The sequence below is a fragment of the Onychomys torridus genome, chromosome 14 (genome assembly GCF_903995425.1).
Source record: "Onychomys torridus chromosome 14, mOncTor1.1, whole genome shotgun sequence".
In the NCBI taxonomy this organism is placed as follows: Eukaryota; Metazoa; Chordata; class Mammalia; order Rodentia; family Cricetidae; genus Onychomys; species Onychomys torridus.
In genome coordinates this window covers 44,543,866-44,570,152 of record NC_050456.1, presented here as the reverse complement: position 1 = coordinate 44,570,152, position 26,287 = coordinate 44,543,866, and the positions used below count along the sequence as shown (strand labels likewise).

At 43.6% G+C, this 26,287-nt stretch overlaps 1 protein-coding gene across 1 annotated transcript in view; it reads right to left on the bottom strand.

Moving 5' to 3' along the window:
• The window catches only part of Syne2 (spectrin repeat containing nuclear envelope protein 2), a 321,669-nt gene that overhangs the window by 134,606 nt on the left and 160,776 nt on the right, over positions 1–26,287 (bottom strand). Inside the window, exons 46-53 of the mRNA XM_036205561.1 lie at positions 19,350–19,505; positions 17,940–18,205; positions 14,033–16,139; positions 12,056–12,378; positions 9,736–9,880; positions 8,343–8,564; positions 2,165–2,430; positions 114–282 (exon numbers count right to left, since the gene is read on the bottom strand). Of these exons, the coding sequence (XP_036061454.1) occupies positions 114–282; positions 2,165–2,430; positions 8,343–8,564; positions 9,736–9,880; positions 12,056–12,378; positions 14,033–16,139; positions 17,940–18,205; positions 19,350–19,505 (3,654 nt within the window). The remainder of the gene's footprint in view (positions 1–113; positions 283–2,164; positions 2,431–8,342; positions 8,565–9,735; positions 9,881–12,055; positions 12,379–14,032; positions 16,140–17,939; positions 18,206–19,349; positions 19,506–26,287) is intronic.

Here is a 26,287-nt window from a genome sequence, read left to right as displayed (position 1 = left end):
CCAACCTCCCTGTCTCCCCAATACCACTCAAACGCTAGCTAATGGTTATCTCTGCCTAGGACTTGAAAGACTGTGGACCAGTTTCAGCCACTTACACTCAATTCTTCCCTTACCTCCAGCTGTTCTGCCCTTTCTGGATGGCCTTCCAATGCCAAGTCTTGGAAAGAAGTTGAGATCTGTTCAAATGAATGCTTCACATCAGTTAACTCCTTTTCGAAAGAATGTCGTGCCTGGATCTCAGTCTGGACCAAGTCCTTATTCTTTTGAGCTGCCTGAAGAAGCCTGGAATAAAGCATCAGAATAGAGCTCTCTAAAAAATTCACCAAAGATCATTTTCCTCCCTAGGAGAAAAGTACCAGTTTTTATTGATTAATATACCAATTGTCAAACACACATCAAATACAGCCAATCAACTGCTGTAATTGACAAATTCCCCAAAACTTTTATCCCTAAATGTCCTCTCTCCAACTACCATCTCTAGCTTCTCTGTCCCAAGGGGTTCCAGATCCCAAAGAAAGTGACATGTGTCATCAGCCACGGGTGGGCTCTTTAGAACAGACATCCTTCACCAATTCATTTCTCTTCAGCTGACCCATTTCCCAAAGAAGCAATTGTGTGTGTGTGTGTGTGTGTGTGTGTGTGTGTGTGTGTGTGTGTTTAATGGGGGTCTTTCCCAAGAACTATTTGGTCTGTCATGTGATAACACAACAGAAATCTATACTTGGTCTCCACCCTCCAGGTCTGAGATGGAGCTCTTGATTTCCTTACAAGAAGAACACAACAGAATCACTTCACTATGTAGCCCTGGCTAGCCTTGAATTTGCAGTGATCCTGCTGTCTCTCCCCATAAATGCTGCAATTACAGATTTGTGCCATCAAACACAGTTGAAAATCTGATCTGACATTTGGCCCTGGGCCTCATTCCCAAGACAGAGCTCTTGCACTAAGAGCTTGTCTCTTGGTGAACTCCTGGATAGCCTCATGGGGTGAGAACTAACCATGTGACTGGAGGGCTGGGACTATCTGTACCACCCTTTCCAGCCTCCCAACCCATAGATAGGAGATTGGGACTGAAGGCTAAGTTGACCAATATTGGTCCATGGTTTAACCACTCTAAGGAATGCAGCCTCAGAAGCATGGAAACAGACAGGGTCAGAGTGCCTGGATAGCTGAGCAAGAGAAGTAACCACAGGGTCAGGTGTTGTCGAGGACAGGGAAGCGGTCACATTCGTACACTCCTTGACCACACAGCTTTTCCACATTCTTCATCTGTATCCTTATTATACCTTCTGTTGATAAATCAGCAAACCTACGTGGCTCCCTGAGTTCTGCGAGCTACTAAAGAGAGTTTTGGAGGAAGTCCCGCCAGCCATGCAGTCGGAAGTGCGGGTGACAGCCCACAACGGTGGCATCTGAAGCAGGGGGGACAGCTTCATGAAACTGTGTGCTCAAAGTGTATAAGCTGGGCAGGTGGATCGTGTCGGAACGGAACTGCAGAAGCTGAGTGGGTGTCAGCTGAGAAATGCTTAGTGGGTGCAGGGAAGGAAAACCTCCGAGCATCAGTTGGAGATGTCCAGTGACTAAGAACGGAGAGGGAAACGGTTGCTCTCCTCCTGCATTGGGCAGATCTACTGCCCGGGCTTTTACACTAAACACAATTGAACTACACAAAATTTAAAAGACATTTAAAGGAGTTTGCTTAAACATATCATGACACGGCAACATCATAGACTGTGTTTTTACATTGACAGTCAGTGGCACAGGGGACAAAAGCGATCTGCTGATAAACAATTAGGCAGCATACAAAACAGTGTAAGGACTATAATCTCAATAATCACAGGGTAAAACAAGAAAAGGGTGGTTGGCAGTGTTTCCCACTGCACGGCAAGATTAAAATAGACACGTTCCATCTTTATAATTTCCCATTCTCGAAATTTCCTGCAGGCAATAGGTATTACTAAAATGTTGGCGAGCTATTCACACTAAGCAATAAAAAATGGAAAATGTGTATGTTTCCATTAATCATCCATCTTGTCTCTCCCCTGTGTACCTACCAGTTCTGATTCTGTTGTAGCATTTACCATTATCTACCATTCCTATGTTCTCTAACTTTGAACAGACACTGTCCAGACCACCTCCTTCATAATCTCTTTGAACATCTTACCTGTTGCACCGTTCTTGCATAGACCTAATCTCCTGAAGTGCTGGGATGGTTTCCACAGTCTCCGTGCCTGCAGGAATGTTCTGGATACTCATTATGCGCTGAAGAAGCAGGGCCAGCAGCAGCAGCTGCTTCTCCACACTCTCCTCATGCTGGCACAGAGAGTCCAAGAGCTGACAGAGTTCCTCTGTGGGAGCAGAATCCTTTGTTTTGGAAATTTCTGGAAGGTCCTCCTGAAGATTCTCTAAAATGATTGCTTCTCGTTCAATCTAATTCAACGAATGTCAACAGGGAGAAAAGCATGGAGATTGTGAGCTGTGAAATCTACCTTGGCAAGCACAGTTTTTGTGAACCCTCTCTTTAAAGCATTCCTAATGCTGTATCCTGGTTCAAAGTCATCATTTGTTACAATACAGCTGGGAACATTAGTCCTCGACCACCCAGAATCCTGTAGCTCCCAGCTACTGCCCATGTAGACATGTGATTCAGATGAGGAAGTGCTCTTATGAATGGGCTGGGGGAAAATGCTATTGAACAAAGTGATTTATTTCCCCTGGAGGCTTCTGGTGTTTTGAGCAGTGTTGACATGAGATCTACATAAGGTGGCTGGGCTGGCCCCACCACACCGCTTCTAGCACAGAGGCTGAGCTACTGTTGGATGTGGAAATTTTTCTGCAAGCCTTTTTTCTTCCCCTCTGAATGCCTGCATCATGCTGGAAGGCTAAGCCTGGCAGTTCATCACAAACTGACGTGTTCCAAAGGGAGAGCCTCTGGGATCACCGGACCAGTTGTGTTTATCCACCGCTGGTATGTAGGAAACTTAGAAATACGTAACTTATTACAACACCTACCTAGACACTAGGAATTCCACTGGCCCCGGATTCAGGATAAAGACATGGGAGATGGCCTTGGAGGCTCCTGCACCACCATCCCCACCCCCAAGTCCTGTGCCCATCCCCTTCAGCTGCAAGACTCATTTACACCATTTTGCCCTTCTCAATGTGCCAACTCTCGTCACTATAAAATACCACATCAGACAGCTTTACTTACAGTATCATGCTAATCGGAAATGGTGAGTGAGGCCCTGGATGTAATAGAGGGTGAGAAATTAAACCTATGAAAATGCAAGAGCCCCAACATCAATCATTGTAAGCTTCCAGGGTCCCCAAGTCTAAGGCATGCTTCTTCACCAATGTGAAGGTCAAGTTGTTGACCATTTTTCAATGGCTAACAAAGAGAGATACCACGGGATGGGGCTTCTTGGATCGTGGAAGTAATATGTGTTATTCTTAAGATTAGTGTTCAAATCTGTTGTCAACAATGTTTCTAACGCTTGCTGGGGAAGAAGAGCCAAAGCATTAGTAATAGGCTGTGGCATCTGCTACCCTGTCACTTCAGTTCTAGGATCTAGTGGGATCCCTGGTTGCTATACTATACCAGGTACAGAGAAAGACTGTTCCCAACCTATGAGACTCAGCCATGGAGTATGTGCTTTGTGCTATCTCAAACCTGGTTCCCAGGTAGGCAGCTACCTTGGACTAGTTATTAGGATAGACCATTGCATACCTTCTGGCTTAAAACCAGTATGCCAACAAAGGAACTGTAGTACTGACGGGAGACTGATGGTGGACCTAAGGTTTCTAAAATTACTGGTGTCCAAAGAGCCTTGCCTGTCATCTAGAACTTAGTGGGATTTTACTGGATGCAGCCATGCCCCAGCATGATGACCACAAATGAACAGATGCAATGACCGTGACTCCAAAGAGCATAAAACAGCCAACAGCCCAGGCCTTTTCTGTGTCAGCTCTCCTTCCTGTGAACTGGTGTCCCTTTCCAAAATACACCGCCTGCTGGCAAGCCCAGTCTCAACTACAAAACTGCTGTTAAGACTGGAGAATGCCAAGGAGAACCTGAGAGAGAATGGACGACTCATACCAGGCAAATGGGTGATGGTCGTCTATCACCCAAGAGAATCCTGCTCAGGGGTAAAAATGAACACAAAGGGCAGGAGAGAATATTCAGTGGTCATGGGAATAGCCTACATTTTTATTTTGTTGGTAGTCACATGATTACATGCATTAAGCGAAACTCAACAAACTTCATGCTAAATTGTTAAAGAAAGCTCCCAAGCCAGGAAAACAGACAGCATAAAGGTTGTGTACTGGCTCTTTCCCTTGGAAAAGTCTCTGTATCCTTTGGTGATTTTCCTAGGACATAAAATCCTAATAAAACTCTTTATAAATTTAAGGTTCATTGTAGAGGTGAAGAGAACCAAAAACTATTGTTTTCACACACACACACACACACACACACACACACACACACACTAAAAAAGGAGGATGAAAATCTTGGGACCTGAAGAAGTAGGTCTGAATGAAGAAACGGCATGATTTGGCCCCAGCACATCATGACCACTGACGCACAAAACCATTATTCCAGAAGTCAGTTGTTCTTGCCTCCTTTCTGCTACTGAGATATAAACACTCTGACCAACAGCAACCTGGGGAAGGAAAAGGCTTACTTCGTCTTACACTCCTAGGACCACGGTCCATCACTGGAGGAAGTCGGTAAGGACGTAGTCTGCTTCCTCGCTCACTCTCTGGATCACTCATGCTCAGCTGGCTTTCTGATACAGCCCAGGCCCACAGCAGGCTGGGCCAGGCCCTCCCATGTCAATTAATTACCAGTCAAGACCATCCCTTGTAGACATCATCACAGGCCACTCTGATCTAGAAAATTCCTCCATTGAGGTTTACTCAGATGACTCTAGGCTGTGAAAAGTTGACAGCTGAAACTAACTAGGGTATCAATAGTGATATCAAGTACATTCTGTCTAAAAAAAAATAAGGTGTTATGTGAAAGAGAAAAAAAGGTTCAATCAAAAGGCAAACTGACTTTTGATTTGGCAATTTATAAACTGAATGTTTAAGTTTTTAAAAAATCAGCCTACTCAAATTGTTTAGTCCATAAAGATAGTGAATAGTTCTATTACAATAGTTTAAAAACAGAAATTGTTACACACTGGATGGTCAATATTGACCGTCAACTTGACAGGATGTAGAACCATTGAAGAGACAAGGTTCTGGGCATGCCTGTGAGGGATCAGCTTGATTACTTTAGTTAATTGAGGTGAGTCCCACCTCACTAGTGGCACCATTCCCCGGGCAGAGGTCCTGGACTGAAGAAAGAAGGAATCCAGCTGAGCACCAGCATTCATCACTGTCCCTTCCTGACTACAGACAGACCTCGTCTTCCTCCAGTTCCCGCCATCAGGAGCCATGACAGACTGTCCTCTTGCACCCAGAGCCCAAGTCAACCTTCTCTCCCTTAAGTAGCTTCTGTCAGAGTATTTCTTATCACAGTGACACAGAGAAAGGCATCAACGGTGCTAGCAGAATCTTGCATGTATAGAGGTCTTATGTGGATACAGGAATCGGGTCATTGTTAGTGAACGAATAAGAGCTGAATTAAGATCATACTATAGGCTGGGGATGTAGTTCAGTGGCAGAGTGCTTGCCAGCATGCATAATGCCCTTGGTTTTATCTCCAAAAACACACACATCCACATCCACACTGACACAATCACATCAATGGACGCACACAGATATCATATAACGTAGTAGCTCAGTGATTAAACACAGTGTGTAAGTTGGAATCTTACCACTTGTGAATTTGGGCAAGTTACTCAACAGTGATTAGTCCTATTGACTTCATGCATTGTTGCTAAAACTCTTCCTCTGGAGTGGGGGGATGAGAACATCTATCTACCCCTTCCTCCTAAAGTCCTAATCACAAACCAAAGTACAATTCCACAGAAGTTCGTCCTGGGAACCTAATGAGTTTATCTGGACTTACTGATGGAGCATGCATGAAGAGTGATTGACAGGAGCCTGGCTGACCCCAACGCAGCCCATCCTGGAAAGTCTTCAGGACAGTCACACACCTGGAGTCCCCTTCCCCTAGTGTCCTCCAGCTTAAATACTCTAGCTCCTCCCCTGGGCCCTGAGGGCACAAGCAATTAGGGCGGAAAAACACCGAAGTGGCTGGGAGGGGTGGCTGGATGCTCCAGTGTGAGCTCAATGACCCTCCCCACCTGCTCCTTCCAGGCAGGAATGTCTACAGTCCACACCTTTTCCTTCTAAGGAGGGAACTTCAACACTCTGGCAGGCACAATAGCCATGGATGCTAGCAAAGACCAACAGCTGCTCCCATGATGATGGCTTGGCAGTCTGGCTGAGGATCGCCCATCACATGGATGCAAACGTCATCCTTAGACCTAAGCCAGGCACTGCATGAGTGCTCACTTCAGTAGCTGTATTACTGTTACTACATGTTTTTATTTGTGCTGGCCTTTGAGGAATACAATTTGCTGGGCTGGGAATGGAGCTCAGCTGGTAGAATGCTTGCCCCACAGACAGAGCCCCGGCTTCAGCACAGCATAAACCAGGTGTGGTGACACACATCTGTAATCCCAGCACTTGGGAGCAAAGGGCAGAAAGGTTGACCAAGGTCCTCCTCAGCTACACAACAAGTTGGCGGTGAGCCTGGGCTACAGGAGACTTTGTCTACAAAGAATTTCATTTTGATGAGATTCTGGTCTAATGTTTGTTTGAGTAATTAGAATTAAATGAATAAGATTTAAATTAGTAAGATAGGACTTCAAATGGATATAAAATAGTAGCGTGACAAAACAGGACAGTTTAGAATCAGCCTAGGTTTGGATCTGAAGAAACGCTCTCCCTCAACAAGTACCTACTGAGTGCACTGGGTTCAAAGCATAGCTGGGCTGCCAGGTTATAATGGTAAAGAAGACTCCAACTCCAGCCACAGCCCACGGAGCCTTACCACACAGTCAGTCTGCAGTTGGCACTCTTGGGCCACTACTTAAAAAAAAAAACATCGGTCAGTACCTCAGTTTCCCTATATATCAAATGGTAATGATAGTTACCTCGTAAGGCCAACACAAGGATCTGGGAAGCACAGGTCTGAACTGGTTTCTCAGTGCAGTGTGATGTTATTGTGGGTAGGCTAGCAGCCCGAACAATAACATAATTGACAGAGTTTCTTAGAGTTTGAACATCCAAGGGGTTGTTCTCTGATTAAGCCCCATCGGCACCGCTGAAATGACCCTGATTTCAAGCATATTAAGTTCTAAGGAGGTTAACTGGGTAGCACTGAGCACAGGCAATCTTCCGCCAATTAAGTATGGACTCGCTACATTTCCATCTTCTGAAAATCCACCAGAAATTTTGAAATGGAGAGAATTTTCAACTTATATTCTGATTTGTACTTGTTTATCCCTGGCACTATGGAAAGATTAGCAAATACTATGATCTCATGTGATTTTTCATTTTCTTTCTTAATATATATATTTCCTAAACCACGACTAAGCTATCATCTGTGACTGGCATATGCCAGAGAGGTCTTTGAGATAGTTTTCAGAAATCACCATATTTCATAGTTTTAGGCCCACACTTAACAATCATAACTAATTTCCTGAGTTAACAATTGAAGTTGATTTCCAATTTAGTCATTTATCATGCACGTTACCCAGTTCTAACCTTTCGTGTCATGAAGGTAAAGACAGTTTTTGTTTTTTGAGACAGGGTTTCTCTGTGTAACTTTGCGCCTTTCCTGGAACTCACTTGGTAGCCCAGGCTGGCCTCAAACTCACAGAGATCCATCTGGCTCTGACTCCCAGTGCTGGGATTAAAGGCGTGCGCCACCACCGCCCGGCAGCCAGTTATTTTTAAGGATGAACTCATCCTCCCAATGAAGGTGTTGTAGCTTCGCTCAGCAATCTTCGCTCAGCAATCTTCGCTCAGCAATCAGCCACCTTTTTAGTAAGAATTATCTGAGGGCCGAGGAGCTGGCTCAGGGGGCGAGGACGGTGCTTGCTTCACAGGCACGGAGACCTGAGTTTGGTTCCCAGAGCTTCCACCGTGTAAAGGTGCAAGAGGACGGCGGACTCCAGGGAGAATCGTAGGACCCCTAGAAAACTACCACCATGATGAAAGAAGCCGAAGAATTCCCCTGAGGCTTAGGCCGGACCTGACTTGGACAGATGTTCACAAGCCATGTCCATCTGATGTACAAACGAAAGAACGTGGACGCCATGAAGGGGCGCCAGCCTCTCGCTGGGGGCTGCAGGGATCGCAAGTGTGGGACATGGAGGACTCACCTCCTCACTGATGAACTTCCACTCCCTCTTCAGCTCCCCACACCACTGCTGCCACCCTCTGGCGGCTTCCAGCAAACGCAGCCACTTCTCCCACAGGGCAGAGGCCCCGCCGCCCAGCACACAGGGACTATCACTCTCTGTGCGCCTGCAACTCAGGTGTCTGAGGACCTGCTGGAGATTCACTAAGTCTTCTTTGGTTGACAGGACACTTGATGTCAGGGCCTTAAAGATAAAAGGGACAGGACGGACAAACCGTCCATGATCTTTTTTCTGAAATATCACTCTTAAATCTGGTACAGTTAAGGATTTTTTTTTTTTTTCACAATGGCACATTTCATGAGGTAGTCCTTGCTGGTCTCGAACTCAGAGATCTTTTTGCCCCTGCCTCCCAAGTGCTGGGATTAAAGATGTGTGCCACTGTCGGGCCGTCGTGGTGCACGCCTGTAATCCAGCACTTGGGAGGCAGAGGCAGGTGGATCTCTGTGAGTTCGAGGCTAGCCTGGTCTACAGAGCTAGTCCAGGACAGCCTCCAAAGATACAGAGAAACCCTGTTTTGAAAAACCAAACAAAGATGTGTGCCACTACCACCTGGCCCATTTACAAGTTCTTGATTTGTTTCTGTTTCTTTTTGGTAGATGAAGGGCCTCATCCAAATTCAAATGACAAGCCAGGAGTGATGTCTCACTCACACCTCTAATCCCAGCACTCAGGAGGCAAAGGCAGGGTGACTGCAGGTTCAAGATCGGCCTAGGCTATGCAGCAGCAACTCTGTCTCAAAAATAAATAAATATGTAAATAAGAAACCTAAAGTATAACAGCAAAGCACCACAGATTCTAACAGATGAGAATAAGCAAAACCCAAAACTGTTTCCCAAGCTGGGGGTGAATCCAAGTCGTAGAGTGCTTGCTTACCGTATTTACAAAAATAAACAAAACAAAAGGAAAGTAAAACCATGGAGGCCCATACCTGTGACCCCAATACTAACAGAGCAGGAGGGACCTGGGACACAGGAGACTCTGTCTCAAATAAATACATAGCTTAGAACAGTACAGAACGTGATCAAAATTTGACAGATGCAGTGACCATCCTGTCATCAATCCAGTATACCTCCAAACATTGGGAAAGGGAAGGGAAAGGGAAGGGAAAGGGAAGGAAGGGTCAGAAGGGGGTCTACCGGGCAAGATGCTATCGGGGAGGAGAGGACTGAAGAGCTAATCAACCAAAGGGGTCAAAATCATCCCTCATCTCAGGCCTCAGCCCCTGGTGGGGACACTTCCCAAGGGTGTTTGAAGATTTCTGTGGCTTACAGCAGGGCTGTGCCCTCTGCTGCTGCCGCCGCCCGCTTGCTCTCCTGGGTCTTCAGGCAGACAGCCTGCAGACTGACAGTGTTACCTTGCTCTGATCCAGGCGCGCCAAAGCTTCTTTGTAAGACCTGGGCCATGGGGACATGGACTGTCCGAGATCTGTCTCCATTTTCCTGAGCCGAGAGCAAATGTCTTCTTGCATTTTTCTATAGCGTTTATAATTCTCTAGGTACCTGGAGAGGCAGTTAGGAAAAAAAATATTAAATTTTATTTCTCATTAACCCACCCCCAACACATTCAACACATAAAGAAGGGAGGGGATGCTTTTTTTTTTTTTTTTTTGGCCATTCAAGGCACCTATAGATGGCTTTAAACAGGCAGATACAGTTGCTCTCAAAACAAACACTAAGTTAGACAGAGAGGGGGGGGAGAGAAAATTGAGAGTTTGAGATTTTTTTATATACTACTATTGAGCTATAAGTAGGCTGAATTCTGGAAGAAAGCCATGTCATCTCAAAAATGTCTACATTTTGATTCATTCATTCAATTGCTTGTTTTAGGGAGTTTATCTCAAATATAAGGAATTTACCAGAATCAGGATAAACTCATTTGCATAGTAAAAGCCTTTTTTACACACAAGAGTACTGATTAAAACAGGGGGAAAAAAAAAAACCCTGTATCTAACAAAAAACAAGGTTAAGTAACAAGCCATCATAGAATTTTATATATGGATTGTGATTACTATTATAAAATATTCGTTACAAGGAGGAAAAGGACTAATGTTATATCGTAAAAAATGAAAGTGGGGTAATTTATATTTAACTATGATGTATTTTTACAACACTATGCAATCACGTAAGTAGGTACTGCCTAAATCATCCACTGAGAATAATTTAAAACTCTATTTTTGGGAGCTGGGGTATAGTTTAGTGGTAGAGCACATGCCCAGCACACGTATGAACTTCAGTTTAATCCCTCATAAAATAAAATTAAAATTAAAAATTCTGTAATAGATACCTTAAAATAAAACCTCTCACACTTGAAATCCTAGCGCTCACACCCAGGAAGCTGAGGCAAGAGGACTGCCGTAAGTTTGAGGCAAAAGGCTAGTTTCAAACAACGGCCAAAACACTAGATAAAAAACTGTGTGTGTGTGTGTGTGTGTGTGTGTGTGTGTGTGTGTGTGTGTGTGTGTGTCTGTCTGTCTGTCTGTCTGTCTGTCTGTCTGTCGGGCATGTGAAGGCCAGACATCAGGGTGAGGTGGCTTCTTTGCTCTCTGTCTTATTTTTTGAGGTGGTCTCTCTCTGAACCTAATGCTGTTGACTTGGCCACGCTGGCTAGTCAATGAGCTCCAAGGATGCTGGAGTAGGTATAACCCAGTGTTTGCATTGGGATCGGTGAACCAAACTCTGGCCTTCATGCTTACATGATGGACACTTTACTGACCGAACCATCTCACAGCTACTCTTGTATACAAGAGTTTACACACATATGTGGACAGAGAGCATGCTTCTGAGCATGTATGAAAGCCAAGGAGGCCAGCTAGTGACCTGTTCTGTCATTCTCTTTCTTATCTCTTGAGACAGTGTTCTTCTTGTTACATCCCCCCCACCTTCTCCCCCCCCCCCTGTAGAGCTGGGGTACATGAGAAGCCATGCCCAATTTTTTGCCTGGGTTCTGGGGAATTGAACTCAGATCCTCATGTTTACAAAGCAAGCCGTCTTACACAATGAGCCATCTTCCAGCCCTCTCTTACCATTTAATGTCAAGTGTTAACAAGGAGGCGGGACAGCTGGACTATCTGTATGTAACTGGTTTTCTGGAAATGAGTAGGTCATTTAGTGCCAGAAATTATGTCCCTTTGACCTGGGTTAGCACACCCTGACATACCCAAGTGACATACACACTTCAATATGTTCCTAGAAGCACTGTTGTTTAATGCAGGAAACTGCCAACAACTCAAACATTCATGGGCAGCTAAGTGTGCTGTAGACAAGAAAGAGAATAAACCTTACAGTCAAAGTGATGAGCTTGAAAAGTAGGGAGTTACAGAAGAAAAGAAGGAAAAGAATATGAACAGTACAGAAACACTGCAAAAAAAAAAAAACCAATAAAAAGAAACAGTAAATATAAAATGTAGGGCATTTATTATTTCCTAATAAAGGGAGGAGGAGAAGCCCCTGAGAGAATTCAAGTTAATGTGGTTTATCTACACATTTTATACATTGTATTATATGTATCAAATACTAAACAAGAATTAAAACATAATGAAATTTTTAACATTGTTTTCTTTGGTGACTTTTTAAAACTTCCTTATATTCAAACTTTCTCTGATGTGCACAGTAATTACAAAGACAAGGAAAATGCTCCTCTGTTGCCGAAGAGACCCCTTAAGAAAGCCCACCTACCTTCCGTCCTCTGCCTCCTGGGCCTCCAGCACTGCCTTCAAGGCTGAGTCCTTAGAAGCTAGTTCTTGTAAAGTGCGCTGAAGTTGCTCTTTGGCCTCGGGGCTGTAGATGGTCCCCAACGTCTCAGTGAGGTTCTGGATGTCTATTATTGCAGACTGCAATTCCTTTTGCTTACAGCGCGCCAGCTCCAGTGACTCTTTGGGATGGTGAAGGTCGATTCTGTACGATAAAAGCATGGCTTCCAGGGACCTGATGATCTCTACTGCCCTCGTGACGATCTCATCGTAGTGGGATGCATTTTCATATGCATCATTCAGGACATTCTGGTGAAATGGAGATTAAACACAGTCACACAGTTTTCCAGCTTGGGAGATTCTTGTTATTCTCAAATATAGTGAGTCGTATGAGAGCTGACTGCGTGTTCTTACAGGGGGAAGTCTGACATTACTATTTAAAAATGAGTAAGAATTTTAAAAAGCCACATTTTCTAAGAAATCTAATTTAAATTTAAAATAACATCTCATTTATCTTGTCAGTTGATATATAATTCTGACTCTGGAATTCTTGCACCAGGCTATGAATTAAAGAAAGCATTGTATATAATGTATATAACCTTAATATCTATGAACCAATGAAAACAGCCTAAAAGCCAGATTTCTTGTGTTTCAAATGAATAGTGTATCTGCTATCAACTTCAGTTTGGGCACATCTCTGAATGTCCCTATACCTCAGTCTTGGGAAAACAGCAAGTGTATTTAAAGACCTCTTTCTGCCCAGCTCTAAACAAATTATTCATGGGCGGGGTGAGTTATAGAGTGTTTCTTGAAACTATTGAAAGCAAAAAGAAGTATTAGAATTAATCAGCATTTCTTACAAAACTATTTAAATAGCACACAAGGATTTACCATATCACTTTATATTTCTGTGGCATTTATACCTATTATCTAATGCTAACTCTTTGGGTAAGAGAGAGAGAGACAGACAGACAGAGAGAGAGAGAGACAGAGACAGAGAGAGAGAGAGAGAGAGAGAGAGAGACAGAGACAGAGACAGAGAGAGAGACAGAGAGACTTTCCATTCTCCAGATTGAAGCTAATGAGCTAGACATTGGCACATAAGGCCCCAGCTCCCCATTCCTGGTACACTGGGATCCCGCCTAGGATACTTGTAGACTACCAGAGGGTGACAGGGAGTATGTTAGAGTTGTTCTCCAACAGCACGAAGCAAGCTCCCCAACAACTACTCAACCTTGCTGTTGTAGCAAGAAGGCAGCCACAGTCATTACATAAATAATGGGCCTGGCTGTGTCCCAATAAAAGTTCATTTATAAATCAAGCACTATGGATGGGATTTGGCCAATTGGCGTTAAATTTAAGGATGCCTGCTATAGACTTAGACAAATCTCCATTTGTTTCCTGATTCCGTCACTGCTCTAAGACCCCCCCCCACACACACACACAAAAAAAAATCTTCATGTGTCTGAGATTCAACTTTATTTTTTCAGTGCTGGGAATTGAACCTTTGCGCATGCTAGCCAAGCACTCTGTCAATGAGCTAGACCCCCAGCCCTCAATTTCCATTAACCAAGGATAATGATGGCAGCCGCCACCCCCGACCCCCAGCACAACGTAAGCTCTAAATAAACACTAGTTATCATTTGGTGCCCTTGCTTCTATACTTCCACTCTATATCCTGTTACTATCACTAAAGGAAAAAAACTTCTTGTGAGTTCAATGGGGCTGATGAGGGAAACAACGATGTCCGCTGCATCTTTTCTCAAATGTCTGAGACACTGAAGCTTGATGCTGAGGGTCAACATGATAAGTGGCTCACGGCCTCTCAGGAAGCAGTTTGTCTTCCTGCAGAGAATTCTCGTGGAGGACCTGTACTATCTTCAGAAGTACTGACAATAACCTGGAGCCAAACAACCACCAGCAAGGGTGACGCCTTAAGCGCCCAATTTCAAAGCCAACTTACTGTGCGTAAATCAATGCTTTTGCTCAGCTCCATGTGAAGACCTTCAAGGTCCTGCAGTTTTGCCTCCACGCCACTGGTTCCGGAAGGGCTGTCTTGTCTTTGCTCCTCAGTAACAGTCACGGCTCTAATACCACACACTTCTGCCCGAACTTGCTCACCAAATGCTTCCCAAGTCTCCTTCTCGTCTTGAATATGTCGAGTCCCCAAATTTACACATAAAGGCTGCTGTAGCCGAGCCTTTATTTGCTTTAAAACACGTAGGGAATTTTCCAGTTTATCCTGGAAAGCCTTTTCGTCCATTCCTTTCGGGTGCAATTCTAGCAGCATGCTCTGGAGAGCCTCTCGAAGCCCAGCATGTTCTTCTGCCATCAGCTTCAGCTGTAGCATCTCACTCTCCTTGAACGAGTCGTCAAAAGCCTCATTTTCGGTCAATTTCTTCACTACCTCATCACACGAGCATTTGGCTTTTTCAATTTTCTGAATCACAAGTTGTGCGTGGAGCAGTGTGCTTTCTGGTGACATATTGGGGCCTGTCAGTAGTGACTTGGCCCTTTCCTTAATTTGCAAATCCATGGCCTTTATCTTACTTAGTAACGCTTGGTACCTGTCACGTGCTATCAAAAACGTGTCCAGCTGCTTAATTTTTGCTTCCAGTTCCCTTTGCCTTTCAAACACTTGGGTCTGTAACTGTTCAAGCCGTGAGCCATCCCAGCCTAGCCCTACAGAGTCAAACACTTCTTCAGATGTCAACACTTGGGAGATGTTGCCTTGAAGAGCAGCCAGCTTGTTTTTAAGATGGCAGAGTTGCTCTCTAGCACCCTGTGCTGGCTCTTGAGGAAGCGGGAAGAGTTCCTGGAGCTGGATGCTCTCAACCTCTTTCTGAAGCACAGCTGTTTGCTCATGGAGTTCTCGGAGAGACCTGATCTTGCCTTCAACTTCGTCACAATTATTCTGGATGAATCTTTGTGTTCGGGTGGTCCTTGTTTTGAGGTTTTTTAACTGGTCATCCAGAAATAATCTCTCAAACACAGTTGTATCCCGGTAGGCGTTTGTGAGTTCCTGAAGGTGTGCTGAGATCACACTCTCCGTGTCTCTCAGTTGCTCCTGGGACACCTTCAAGATGGCCTGGTGACGCTCCAGCTCGGCTTCCGTGGCAGAGGCTTTCTCCTGCGTGGGGACCATCAGTGTTTCGCTTTGTTCAAGCACCACCTGAGCCTTACCTATGATTGCAAACAATTTGCTTCTTTCTTCCAGCTTCAATTCTAGCTGCTGTGACCTCTGAGTTGACTTTAAAAGCAGTGCCTGGTATTGATTCTGTAAATCCTCCAGGAGAGTATTGAAACCATCACCCTCACGTGCTGGGAGGCCGGGAGTGATGCCTCTGACCTCTTCCACCAGCAACTCCACTGCCTGCTGCTTATCCAGAATGCCATCGTGAATCAACTTGCACTTTCTGATCTGAGAAAGGATGTCGTCGGGGAGGAGGGCAATAGGGCCAGTGAGCTCCGCCAACATGTTCTTGACCCAAAAGAGAGTCTCTTTTATCCTGTTCTTTAGGTCACACTTCTTAACATGATTTTCTACCTCTCGGTTTAATGGTACCAGGGCCTCCAGTTGCTTATTTAAATTATTCAGTGCATCTTCCAGAGTTTCTTTTTCCCTTTCTCCCCAAAGTCTCTTCATCTGAAGCTCTGCTTGCCGCTTTAAACCAGAAAATTCATATTTGATTGCCTGGATCTCGGCAGCTGGGGCAACCATATCCATGCTCCCCTCCTGCTGTTCTGGAGGGTTCAGACTTAGCAGTAGGCGCTGTCGTTGCTGATGCAGAGAAACGCCAATGTCCTGGGCCTTCTGTAGGAGGTAGGTAAGTTCACTGTGCTCTGTGGCTTGCTGAAAACACTTCTTGTGAGCCAGCCGCTCCACAAGTTCCCACCCATGTTCCAGTTGCTTCATTTGGCTCTCCACCAGCTTCTGATCCTTGGCGCTCAGGTGGCTGGATAAATGTGGCCATTTCATGCAAAGCTTGCTCAAGGAACTCTTTTCTTTTTCTACCGATCCCAGGAACTTCTTGATTTTGGCCAGATAGGTTGCACTGTCTAGTGAGCCTCTAGAAAAAAAGAATAAAAATGAGGAGAACAAGGGAAAAGAGTGAGGTAAGGGAAGAAGGCAGGTAAACATGCTTTGAAAATGGAAAGCCCTTCTCTCCCAAGCTCAGTCTCAGACTGAGAAATTACCACAGTATCCAAATCCCTTGTTACCATCCTTCTCTTCCACCAAGGATAGCTAATCTTCTTGTTTTAATTATTTATTTTTATTTTATGTGTATTGGTGTTTTGCCTGCATGTATAAATCTGTGAGGGTGTCAGATCTTGGAGTCACAGACAGTTGTGAACCATCATGTGGGTGCTGGGAATTGAACTCAGGACCTCTGGAAGAACAGCCAGTGCTCTTAACTGCTGAGCCATCTCTCCAGACCCCTGCTAATCTTTTTAAATATAAAATTATTTTAAAGCATATTACTGAAAATAAAACCTATTTAGATATAAGCATAAAACAAACCTTTAGGATGAGAAATATTTGCCCATTATTATAGATCTTAACTTATATAACTTTAAAGATCTATCGTTTGTTAGTTTCAAGGCTAAAGGAAATACATATTTATTATTATTGTATGATGGTGGGGGGAATGACTCATGTCATAGAATGCATGGAGCGGTCAGAGAACAACTTTGTGGAGACATTTCTCTCCTCTTCCACCTTTACACAGGCTCAGAGACTTGAATTCAGATCATCAGGCAGCCAACTCCTTTCTTTGTCTTCTGAACCCTCTTACTGATCCCCAGAATGCCAGAATGCATACGTTTAAGTGAAATAATTAAAATACATAATATTCAATTATATTGATACTAGGCAAGTATACACATGGTTCTTTCCATCCCACAGTGCAGAATAGATTATTTTGAGGAGTATCGAATTTCATAGAAATTAGATAAATACATGTGAGATATTTGCACTATTGTTTAATAAATTATGTGTAAAACACAGTACTCAGTAACACACACAGATTATGAATCCAATACAGTTTTCTTAAACATCTTCTGCTATGGTTTGAAACCCTATGCTCACCGCAAACAAATTCTTATTTTATTGTTGGTGTTTGCTGGGGTTTATTTGCTTTTTAAAAACAAACTTTCTTATTTGTAGGGTAGGGACACTTGTGTGGGCAACAGTTCTCTCCTTTCACCTAGGTCCTGAGTACTGGACTCAGCTTGCTGGGCTTGATGGCAAATGCCTTTATCTACCAAGCCATCATTCAGGCCCATTATTTGCGTTTCTGAACCAGGGTCTCAGATACAAATAGTTTATGTTGAAAGCTAAGTGCCCACATACTGGTATTAAGAGGCAGGGTCTTTGGGAGGTGATGAATGTCCCTGAACTAGAGGGAAGGTTCACCAGATGCGAAGTTTGCCAGCATCTTAGAACTTGGACATCCCAACCTCAAAAGAGTAACAAATTGCTGTTCTTAAGCCAACTAGTCTGTGACATTTTGCTAGAGTAACCCAAACAGACTGAACCAGTGCTGCCATGGAATCAATCTCTGTGCCTGATTTTAAAATTACTACATACGGGGCTGGAGAGATGGCTCAGAGGTTAAGAGCACTGACTATTCTTCCAGAGGTCCTGAGTTCAATTCCCAGCAACTACATGATGGCTCACAAACCATCTGCAATGAGATCTAGTGGCCTCTTCTGGTCTGTAGTCATACATGCTGTATACATAATAAATAAATTTTTAAAAAAATTTCCCAGGATTAAAAAAAAAATCACTACATTCTTCCACAGCATAAACTGGAACACTCTGGGCCCTCAAGGGAGTGAGGAACCCCAGTCCTGGATCTTACACTTACGCCTTGAGGCTTTCTGTTTCTGCCAAGAAGATGTTCAATGAGGATTCAGCTGCAACCAGCAGGTCTTGAAAACCATACAGGAGACCATACTGGCTTTCTTTAGTTTTCTTCAAAGTAAGAAGCGCCTGGAGTAGACTGTCCACGTGGTACGCTGGAGAGCTGGCGGTGTGTAGTGCCGAGGCTCTTTCTCCTGTTTTGCTGAGATGCTGAGTTTGTTCCAGAAGTTCAATGGCTGCTTTTCTTGCTTCCAAGTGGATACATAATTCCTACAGGAAGCCATACAAATCAGCATGGAGGCGTGCACATACCCATTCATTTTCCTCCTGACCTTCTTCACACAGATAGCATGCCCTATCTAGCCCATGAGGGAGTAATACATATTTCATTTGTTCATGTGACCTCTGTTTTACAAGAATCATATTAGGATCTAGAACACTGGGTGAGCATTTACTATCTTGTAGTGAACTCTATTGTAATTCACAAAGGAAGACTCATTTTTGTTATTTCCATCTATCTCCTCTATCCTGGTTTGGACACATGTTTATTGTTTTGTAGAGCTGCAACCCTTCAAAACAGTTCCTCAAGTTGTGGTGACTTCCAACCATAAACTCATTTCCATTCCTACTTCATAACTGTAATTTTGCTACTAATAATGCCAATATCTGATATGCAGATGGTCTTAGGTGACCCACGTGAAAGGGTCATTTGACCCCCCAAAAGGTCATGACTCCAATAGTTGAGAACCACCGAATTAGAGTTTCACTTTTAAAAACATAGCCATTGCTGGGCGGTAGTGGTACACACCTTTAATCCCAGCACTCGGGAGGCAGAGGCAGGTGGATCTCTGTGAGTTGCAAGCCAGCCTGGGCCTCAGAGCAAGTTCCAGGAAAGGCTCCAAAGCTACACAGAGAAACCCTGTCTCAAAAAAAATCAAAAATCAAAACAAAACAAAAAAACAAAACAAAACAACAACAAAAACATGGTCATGTATAGGATTTTCAGGTTTGGTAGCTAAAAATACATCGTTACTGCTTATAAACACAGCTGCCAAGCTAAGGAGGCCCCAACATATTGATCATTAGGAAAAACAGAACCTGTCTGAAACAGAACACAGAGGACTGTGAAAAGCTACTAGTGAGTCACAGCCCCCAAACTCTCACGGAAGTTTTTCAGGAACTTTGTGGAACAGGAGGAAGTCGAATGTTCCTTAAGCTCTCCCACTTCTTAAACGGTTAGAGTTATACAACTTACTGATTAGTACGTAATTATAGAGTTACCAAACTGATCATCAGGCAAAGGTTAAATAAGACTTTTCACTCCATAGAAGCAAGTTTTTGGTAATTAAAATATATTGTATCACACTGGGTAAACGATGCAATCATGCCGCTAGTGTTTTTCATGTTCCCATACCTCCATCTCTTTTAATTGTTCATTTCTTAACATAATGTCCAATTCTAAAGGTTGATTTCGCAGCTCGTTGACTTTCCGCTCATCTTGGGTGTTTTGCGTGCTTTCTTGAACGTTGAGGGAAAGTTGTTTTGACAAAATCATCTCCACAGCCGAGTTCTGAAAACATAAAAAGATTAATTGCTGAATAGCCTGTCTTCCAAATGAACCACTTTCATTTTTCTTGATTAAAACAGTTCCAGTTGCTGCTGTTTACTCAGATTAAAAGCTTTAAAGAGGTGTATTTGGGTACTACCAAAGACGGACTTTTCCCATAGAATAATTAATAGCTGCATTGGTACTCCTTCCCCCAAGATGAAACATTTTTGTGATGATAGCATGGGACCTAGAGTTGCTTCATTATATACTGAGGTATAGCATATGATTTTAAAGAAACAAAACAGATATGAAAGTCAACAGTTCCCAAACTTACAGTCAGTATTCACAAACTGAAGAGGACCAAGCAAACGGCAGGTGCTCATTTTTACCTATCGGTAGTCCAAAACAAGTAGGTAAGTGTGGAAACACCAAGATGTCGTGATACTAAGGGGAAATTATGCCTTCAACCAGTTGGTAATGAAAACTACAACCTGGTGACTGTGGAGGTCACTCAGTGGGCACAAGTGCTATCCAAGCAATCCAGTGTACCCAAGCTCAACCCTCAGAACCTACGGAAAAAGGAAAGCCGGATGTAGTGACACGTCTCTGCAACCCCAGTGACTTTACCTCAGGATGAGAGGTGGAGGCAGGAGGCCTTCAGCACAGAACAGAGCAGGAGAAGCAGAGAGACCCGGCCTCTGTAAGCTGGAAGGTGGGAAATGACTTCCAAACATTACCCTCTGACCTCCACAGGTGTACCCAAGTGCCTGTGTGTAAGCATGTGTGCACGTACCCCCACAACACACTAACTTAACAAATAAAAATAAAAACTTACATAAGGTGAGAAACATTATAAATGAGTAATTTGATCTTTATCAAATGTTTTAGGAACTTGTGGTTATCTATGGGGCATTTGTGTTCACTTCTTTTTCTTTTTTACTTTAGTGTGTGTGTGTGTGTGTGTGTGTGTGTGTGTGTGTGTGTGTGTGTACAAGCGTGTACGTGGACGTCAGAGGATAACCTGCAGGACTCGGTTCTCTACCCCTAGTCCCAGGGATTGAACTCAGGGCCTTGGGCTTGGTAGCAGGCACCTTTACCCACTAACTCATCTCTAGATATATGTGTTGAACACTTACATGTACCAGGCACCATACCAATAATTCTTTAAGTAGATGGGGATGGAGATGGTGCTGAAGATCAAGCATTTGCCTGGCCTGTTAAGGGTTAGACCACCTGAACCTCACAAAACAAAACACATATAAAAACCAAGAACAACTGGCACTCTGCATATATTAACAATATGAGACATTATGCAGGGAGATAACCAAATGTTAGTTATTATCTTTGTAACTGTCCTGTAAATCTGAAGCAGTTCTAAAATTAAAAGTTGAGATAAAATAACCAGCTGCCTGGAGTTTGACCAGCTCTCATTGGCAAGAGAATCCAGGTGCCCAGGGCACTCATTATTTTGATATAACACAGCAGCAGTCACTGTTTTGAAATGTGATAAATAATTACAATTCTGCAAGTTCCTTCCAGTTTTGAGCCTCTAATTCACTTGGGCTCTGGTGGAAACCCATGTAGAAGATGGCCTCACAGGGATCTGGAAAGGAAAGGGCCCGGGCCACACTGAGGCAGTTAGGGCCTGCCTCCCTCCTCACTTTCTCAGAAATGCCCACAAATGTACCTGGACCCAAGAGAGGCTGCACCGAAGGCCTAGAAACCAGACCCCAGAGAGACTTATCTGTCACTGCTAGCCACCAAGAATCCAAAGCACCTAACCCTCTCTTACCTCATGAGCTGGTGCCCGAGGGCCACTGTTTACCAGGATGTCATGGGCAACATTTGTAATGTCAGACCTCAGCAGTCAGACACAGTACACCATAACACTTCAAATCACCCCCCAAAACCATTTGCTCACTGACCACCAAAGCCATTTTCAACCACGACAGAAAGGCCAACAGAGTCCCTCAAACGAACATTTCAAACGTAACAGGCAACATTCCTTTGGCTCATGCCAGGGAGGTTGGAACCCAGCTTGGGCCCTGATTGGCTACTGGAACATTCTGTCCCTTCCTCATGCCCTGCTCACCACCCTCTGCTCTATGTGATTGTACATACTGTAGCAAACATTTTATCTCCAATCATAAAACATATAATATATATATTAAAGAACAAAAGAAGCAAAGATTAATGGGATATAATTTTCTATATTAAAGAAGCTTAGAGCCTCCTCACATATCTCCTTTAACTTGCTCATCTCTCAAAGCAAACACTGTCCTGTAGCCAAATATACATGTTGTCATCTTTACTACGTCATAGTTTATATATTATTTTAAATTCTTACAGAAATGAAGTCCATGTATGTATCACTTCATACTTTATTCCATTTAGTATATTTTGAAGAATCTAACAGGTATCCATCAACTATGGTTTCTGTGGCTTTGTTCTGCTCAATGAGTGAACACAGCTTATCTTTTAGACCACTCTACTAGTCTAATTTCCGTTACCGTGACAAAACACCCCGACCAAAAGCAACTTAGAGAATTAAATGTTTATTGTAGCTTATAATTACTGTGGTGAGAAATTCACAGTGGCGGGAGCCTGAAGCGGTGAGTCACGTGGAGTCCTCAGTCACAAGCAGGGATCAATCAAAGCATGCGTGCCTGGGGCTCAGCGAGATTACTCTTACAGAGCCAAATAGTGTCCCCCACATTCAGGATGGGACTTCCCACCTCAACAACCCTTAAGAAAATCTCTCAGAAACATTCCCAGAAACCAACCTTATCTAGGCAATTCCTCATTAAGACTCTCTTCGCAGGTAACTATAGATGATATCAAGCTGATGCCTCAAACTAGTCATCATTACTATGAACAATGATGTCAGAGCTTCCTGACTTTCCCACTGTAGAGGCTGTGACAGACACTTCTACAGTCCCCAATGGACACACGTCTCTTTTCCTCTTTCCTCTCTGGTATGTTCATATAATTCTTTTCACGTCTATCCCAGGGTCCTTGGTTTTCAAATAGGACTCACTAATGTATGAGTTTCTTTAGACTACGTGCCTAGAATAAAATGACTAGTCATAAAACATAATCCGGGGCTGGAGAGATGGCTCAGAGATTAAGAGCACCGACTGTTCTTCCAGAGGTCCTGAGTTCAATTCCCAGCAACCACATGGTGGCTCACAACCATCTATAATGAGATCTGGCGCCCTCTTCTGGCCTGCAGTCATACATGCTGTATACATAATAAATAAATAAATCTTTAAAAAAAAAAAAATACCACACAATCCAGTCAATTTTCAGTAGACAGTTATCAATTTGTTCTCCAGACTCAATTATCATTCCTATTATAACCACTGTTGATCAGTCAAGAAAGCCAAGTCAATAATGTCACTATCCTTTTTCCCAGTCAGAGGCAGTAGTCCCCTGACTATGACACATGGTGACAGGCAGAACCCTCAGCCCACAACTCCTAACCCACCATCAGCAGGAGGACTCATGTCAGACCACCTCTGGAGGATATTTTCTTTCTTCTCAAAGCCTTCCAACACGAAGCAATGAGAAACAATTCTAAGGGTAAACATGACCATGAAAGGCAACACTGGAGCATGGGAAGATGGCAGAGTGGCGTAGTGGGTCAAAAGCTCTTGCTGCGCCAGCATGAGGGTCCACAGAAAAAGCCAGGTGTGGACGTGCATGAACCTATAACTCCAGTACTGAGGGAGAGAGAGAGCAAGCAGCAAGGGGAATGCTGGGGCTTGCTGGTTACGAAGGTAGAAAAATGGAAAGCTCCAGGTTCAGAGAGAGATCCTTCTCATAGGAATAAAATGGAGAGTCATGTAAGACACTCAGCATTTTCCTCTGGTCTCTGTACACATGTATATATCAAACATACATAGTCCACACACAAACATATGCAAAAAGACAAAACCAAGAGGCAGAGCAAGTGTCCCGAAGCTGCACTTTTCTCCCCCTGTAACTCCTAGGATGTAATGTCTAACATGTTACTGTGACTTAGGAGGAACCCTTCACCTCTCAGCCTTCCTCACTGTCATTCTGCTGCCCTCTGTGCCCCAGTCACAGAGGTCTGAAGCTGCTCAATTGCCTCCCAGTGTCCCCGACCCATTCCTCTGTCCAGGGCTCCCCACACCCAGCCCCAGGCTCTGCTAGCTCCAGCTGAGTTCAGATGTTGTTTCCTGCAAGAGGCCCCCCCCCATCCTACAGTCCAACCCCAACAACTTTGCTAAAGGCTAACAGAGGATGGCTCCCTTCCTAAGTTTCTGTAACTGGACTCTCACTTGTTTAACTGATTGATTAGTGTGCCTCCCTATCTGCAGCTAGAAGATCTGAGAACAGAGACCATATCTACATTTGATTCTTTGTCACCTGTTTAGTAATTTTTGAACAGAAGGGACAGACATGGATTCAAGTTAGATGAAAAACTAAGAACGTTTTAGTGAAGCCTTTTTCGGTTGATATCAATAACTTGTGAATAATGAAGTGCATGGAAAGAAACTGAGGAACAATCAGTCTGGCAGTCATTGATCAGCCACTGGGTAGGAATGATGGAATTGGATCTTGGATGAACAACAGTAGAGGTTTGAAAGAAATCTTGGAAGTACCTAAAAGGTACCCATAATAGCTCAGCAAAGGTCAGAGAGCATGTGAGTATATTTAAAGCTCTGAAAGGTCACAGAGTAAAGAAAACCTACTTGAACTTATTTAACCTCACATTTCTAGATCTTATTAAGACACCCCCCCCCCAACTTTCTAAGTCTGCAACCCATTATGTAAAACAGTGGGACATAGTTTGGAATGTCAGACTAAGGAAGGGATGCCCAAGTCCCTGACCAAGGCTGCTGGACTTCAGTTCCCAAGCATGACATCTAAGGGTTAGCCCAGACACTTTCTCTTTGGCTTTTGAGACAAGGTTCTTTGTCTCCTAGGCTGTCTGTCCTCCAAGTCACTGTGCAGCTGAAGCTTCCCTTCAACTCCAGACTGTCCTCACTCCCCTCCCAACTGCTCAGACTACAGGCCACATACCACCATTTTTAACTAAGAGAGATGTTCTATAAGGTTCCTTTGAAGCCTGAGATTTTAGTCTTTTGAAGCATGTTCTCAAAGGCATGTTGCAGAGAGAAGGGCTTTGGAGATCACTATCCTATGAAAAAATAAACCTTGGATTGTGAAAAAAAAAATGTCTCTAAGACAAGAAGCAAGGCCTTAATACTGACCAGAATAGCAAAGAAGTATGCTTGGAAGGTAGAATGGACACAGCCCCAACAATGGGTTCTGTCATTCACACATATGCAAGCGCGCATACACACACACACACACACACACACACACACACACAGAGTTCTCCCTCCCACTAAGTTTCCAGGATAAACAACAGCTGACACAGTCCTCAATCACTACACTACCCTACCCACACTCACTTCATGGCCTTCCTTCTCCTCTAACCACTGACTTCAGCCATGACTCTGTTTGCTTACACACTGTAGGAAGCCTGGCACACTTGGCTCACATGTATGATCATCCATCTTCCAGGACTTACTACACATGCCTCTTATGCATCAAGTTATAAATGCTCAGAATGCTTTTGAAAAGAACTGAAAGACAGTTCTATGTAGTGAGGACAAAGAAGTTAAAAAACAATTACAGACAATAGGTTTTGGGAGTTTCAAAGCAATTATATCACACAGATTGCAACTTGGGAAGAATGGGACAAGAAGGGTCATTTTGTAACGATTAAGCAGAAATATCAGTCTGATTATTTTTGAAAGATAATAAATTAGGAATGCATGATTATCCTTGTTTTCATTCACTATTATTTCCTTTTGTTAATACATAAGAGATAAGAGAATTCTTCCTTTTTACCACCTCTTACTTGTTAATTCACTTGACCTTTACAGTAGGGTGGGAAAGGGGACAGTTCTGCCTGTGCACATCTAATAATGCTTAGATATCACATTCATAAAAATATGCAGCATGCTTTGAATGGACACGATCTAATCCTCCCCACTTGCTGTTTGCCTCTAAGCCTGCCCTAATCACACCAATGTTAAGGCCAAGTCAACTGATAGTCCCAATCTAAAGTATCTTGTTCCATCTAAATAAAATTCTGAGCAACACATTCAAATGTTATCACAGTGATTTCTGGCAACCACAGTAATGCTTTCAACAGAACTCAAAATCAATGCTATTTAATAATTTTTACTCTTTTGGGGGTCCCGCAACCCAGCTCCTAAATAAATCACACATGGAGCCTTATTCTTAATTATGAATGCCCAGGCATAGCTTGGCTTGTTTCTTGCCAGTTTTCCTTAACTTTAAATTATCCCATCTATCTTTTTCCTCTGGGCTTTTCCCATTCTCTTACTTCGATAAATCTCTTACTCCATGGCTTGCTGTGTAGCTGGGTGGCTGGCCCCTTGGTCATCCTCCTTTGGCTACTTCTTCCTTTCCTCCTCCTCCTCCTCCTCCTCCTCCTCCTCCTCCTCCTCCTCTTCCTCCCAGATTTCTCCTTCTATATATTCTCTCTGCCTGCCACCCTGACTATTCTTTCTCCTGCCTTGCTATTAGCCGTTCAGTTCTTTATTAGACCATCAGGTGTTTTAGACAGGCACAGTAACATAGCTTCACAGAGTTAAACAAATACAACATAAACAAAAGTGACACACCTAAAATAATTTTCTACAATGGGGTTTGCAGAGAGATGGGTGACAGGGAGGAGGAGATGGAGAAAAAAAATGAGATAAAAAGCTTTAAAAAATTCTTCTGGAGAATATTTAAAA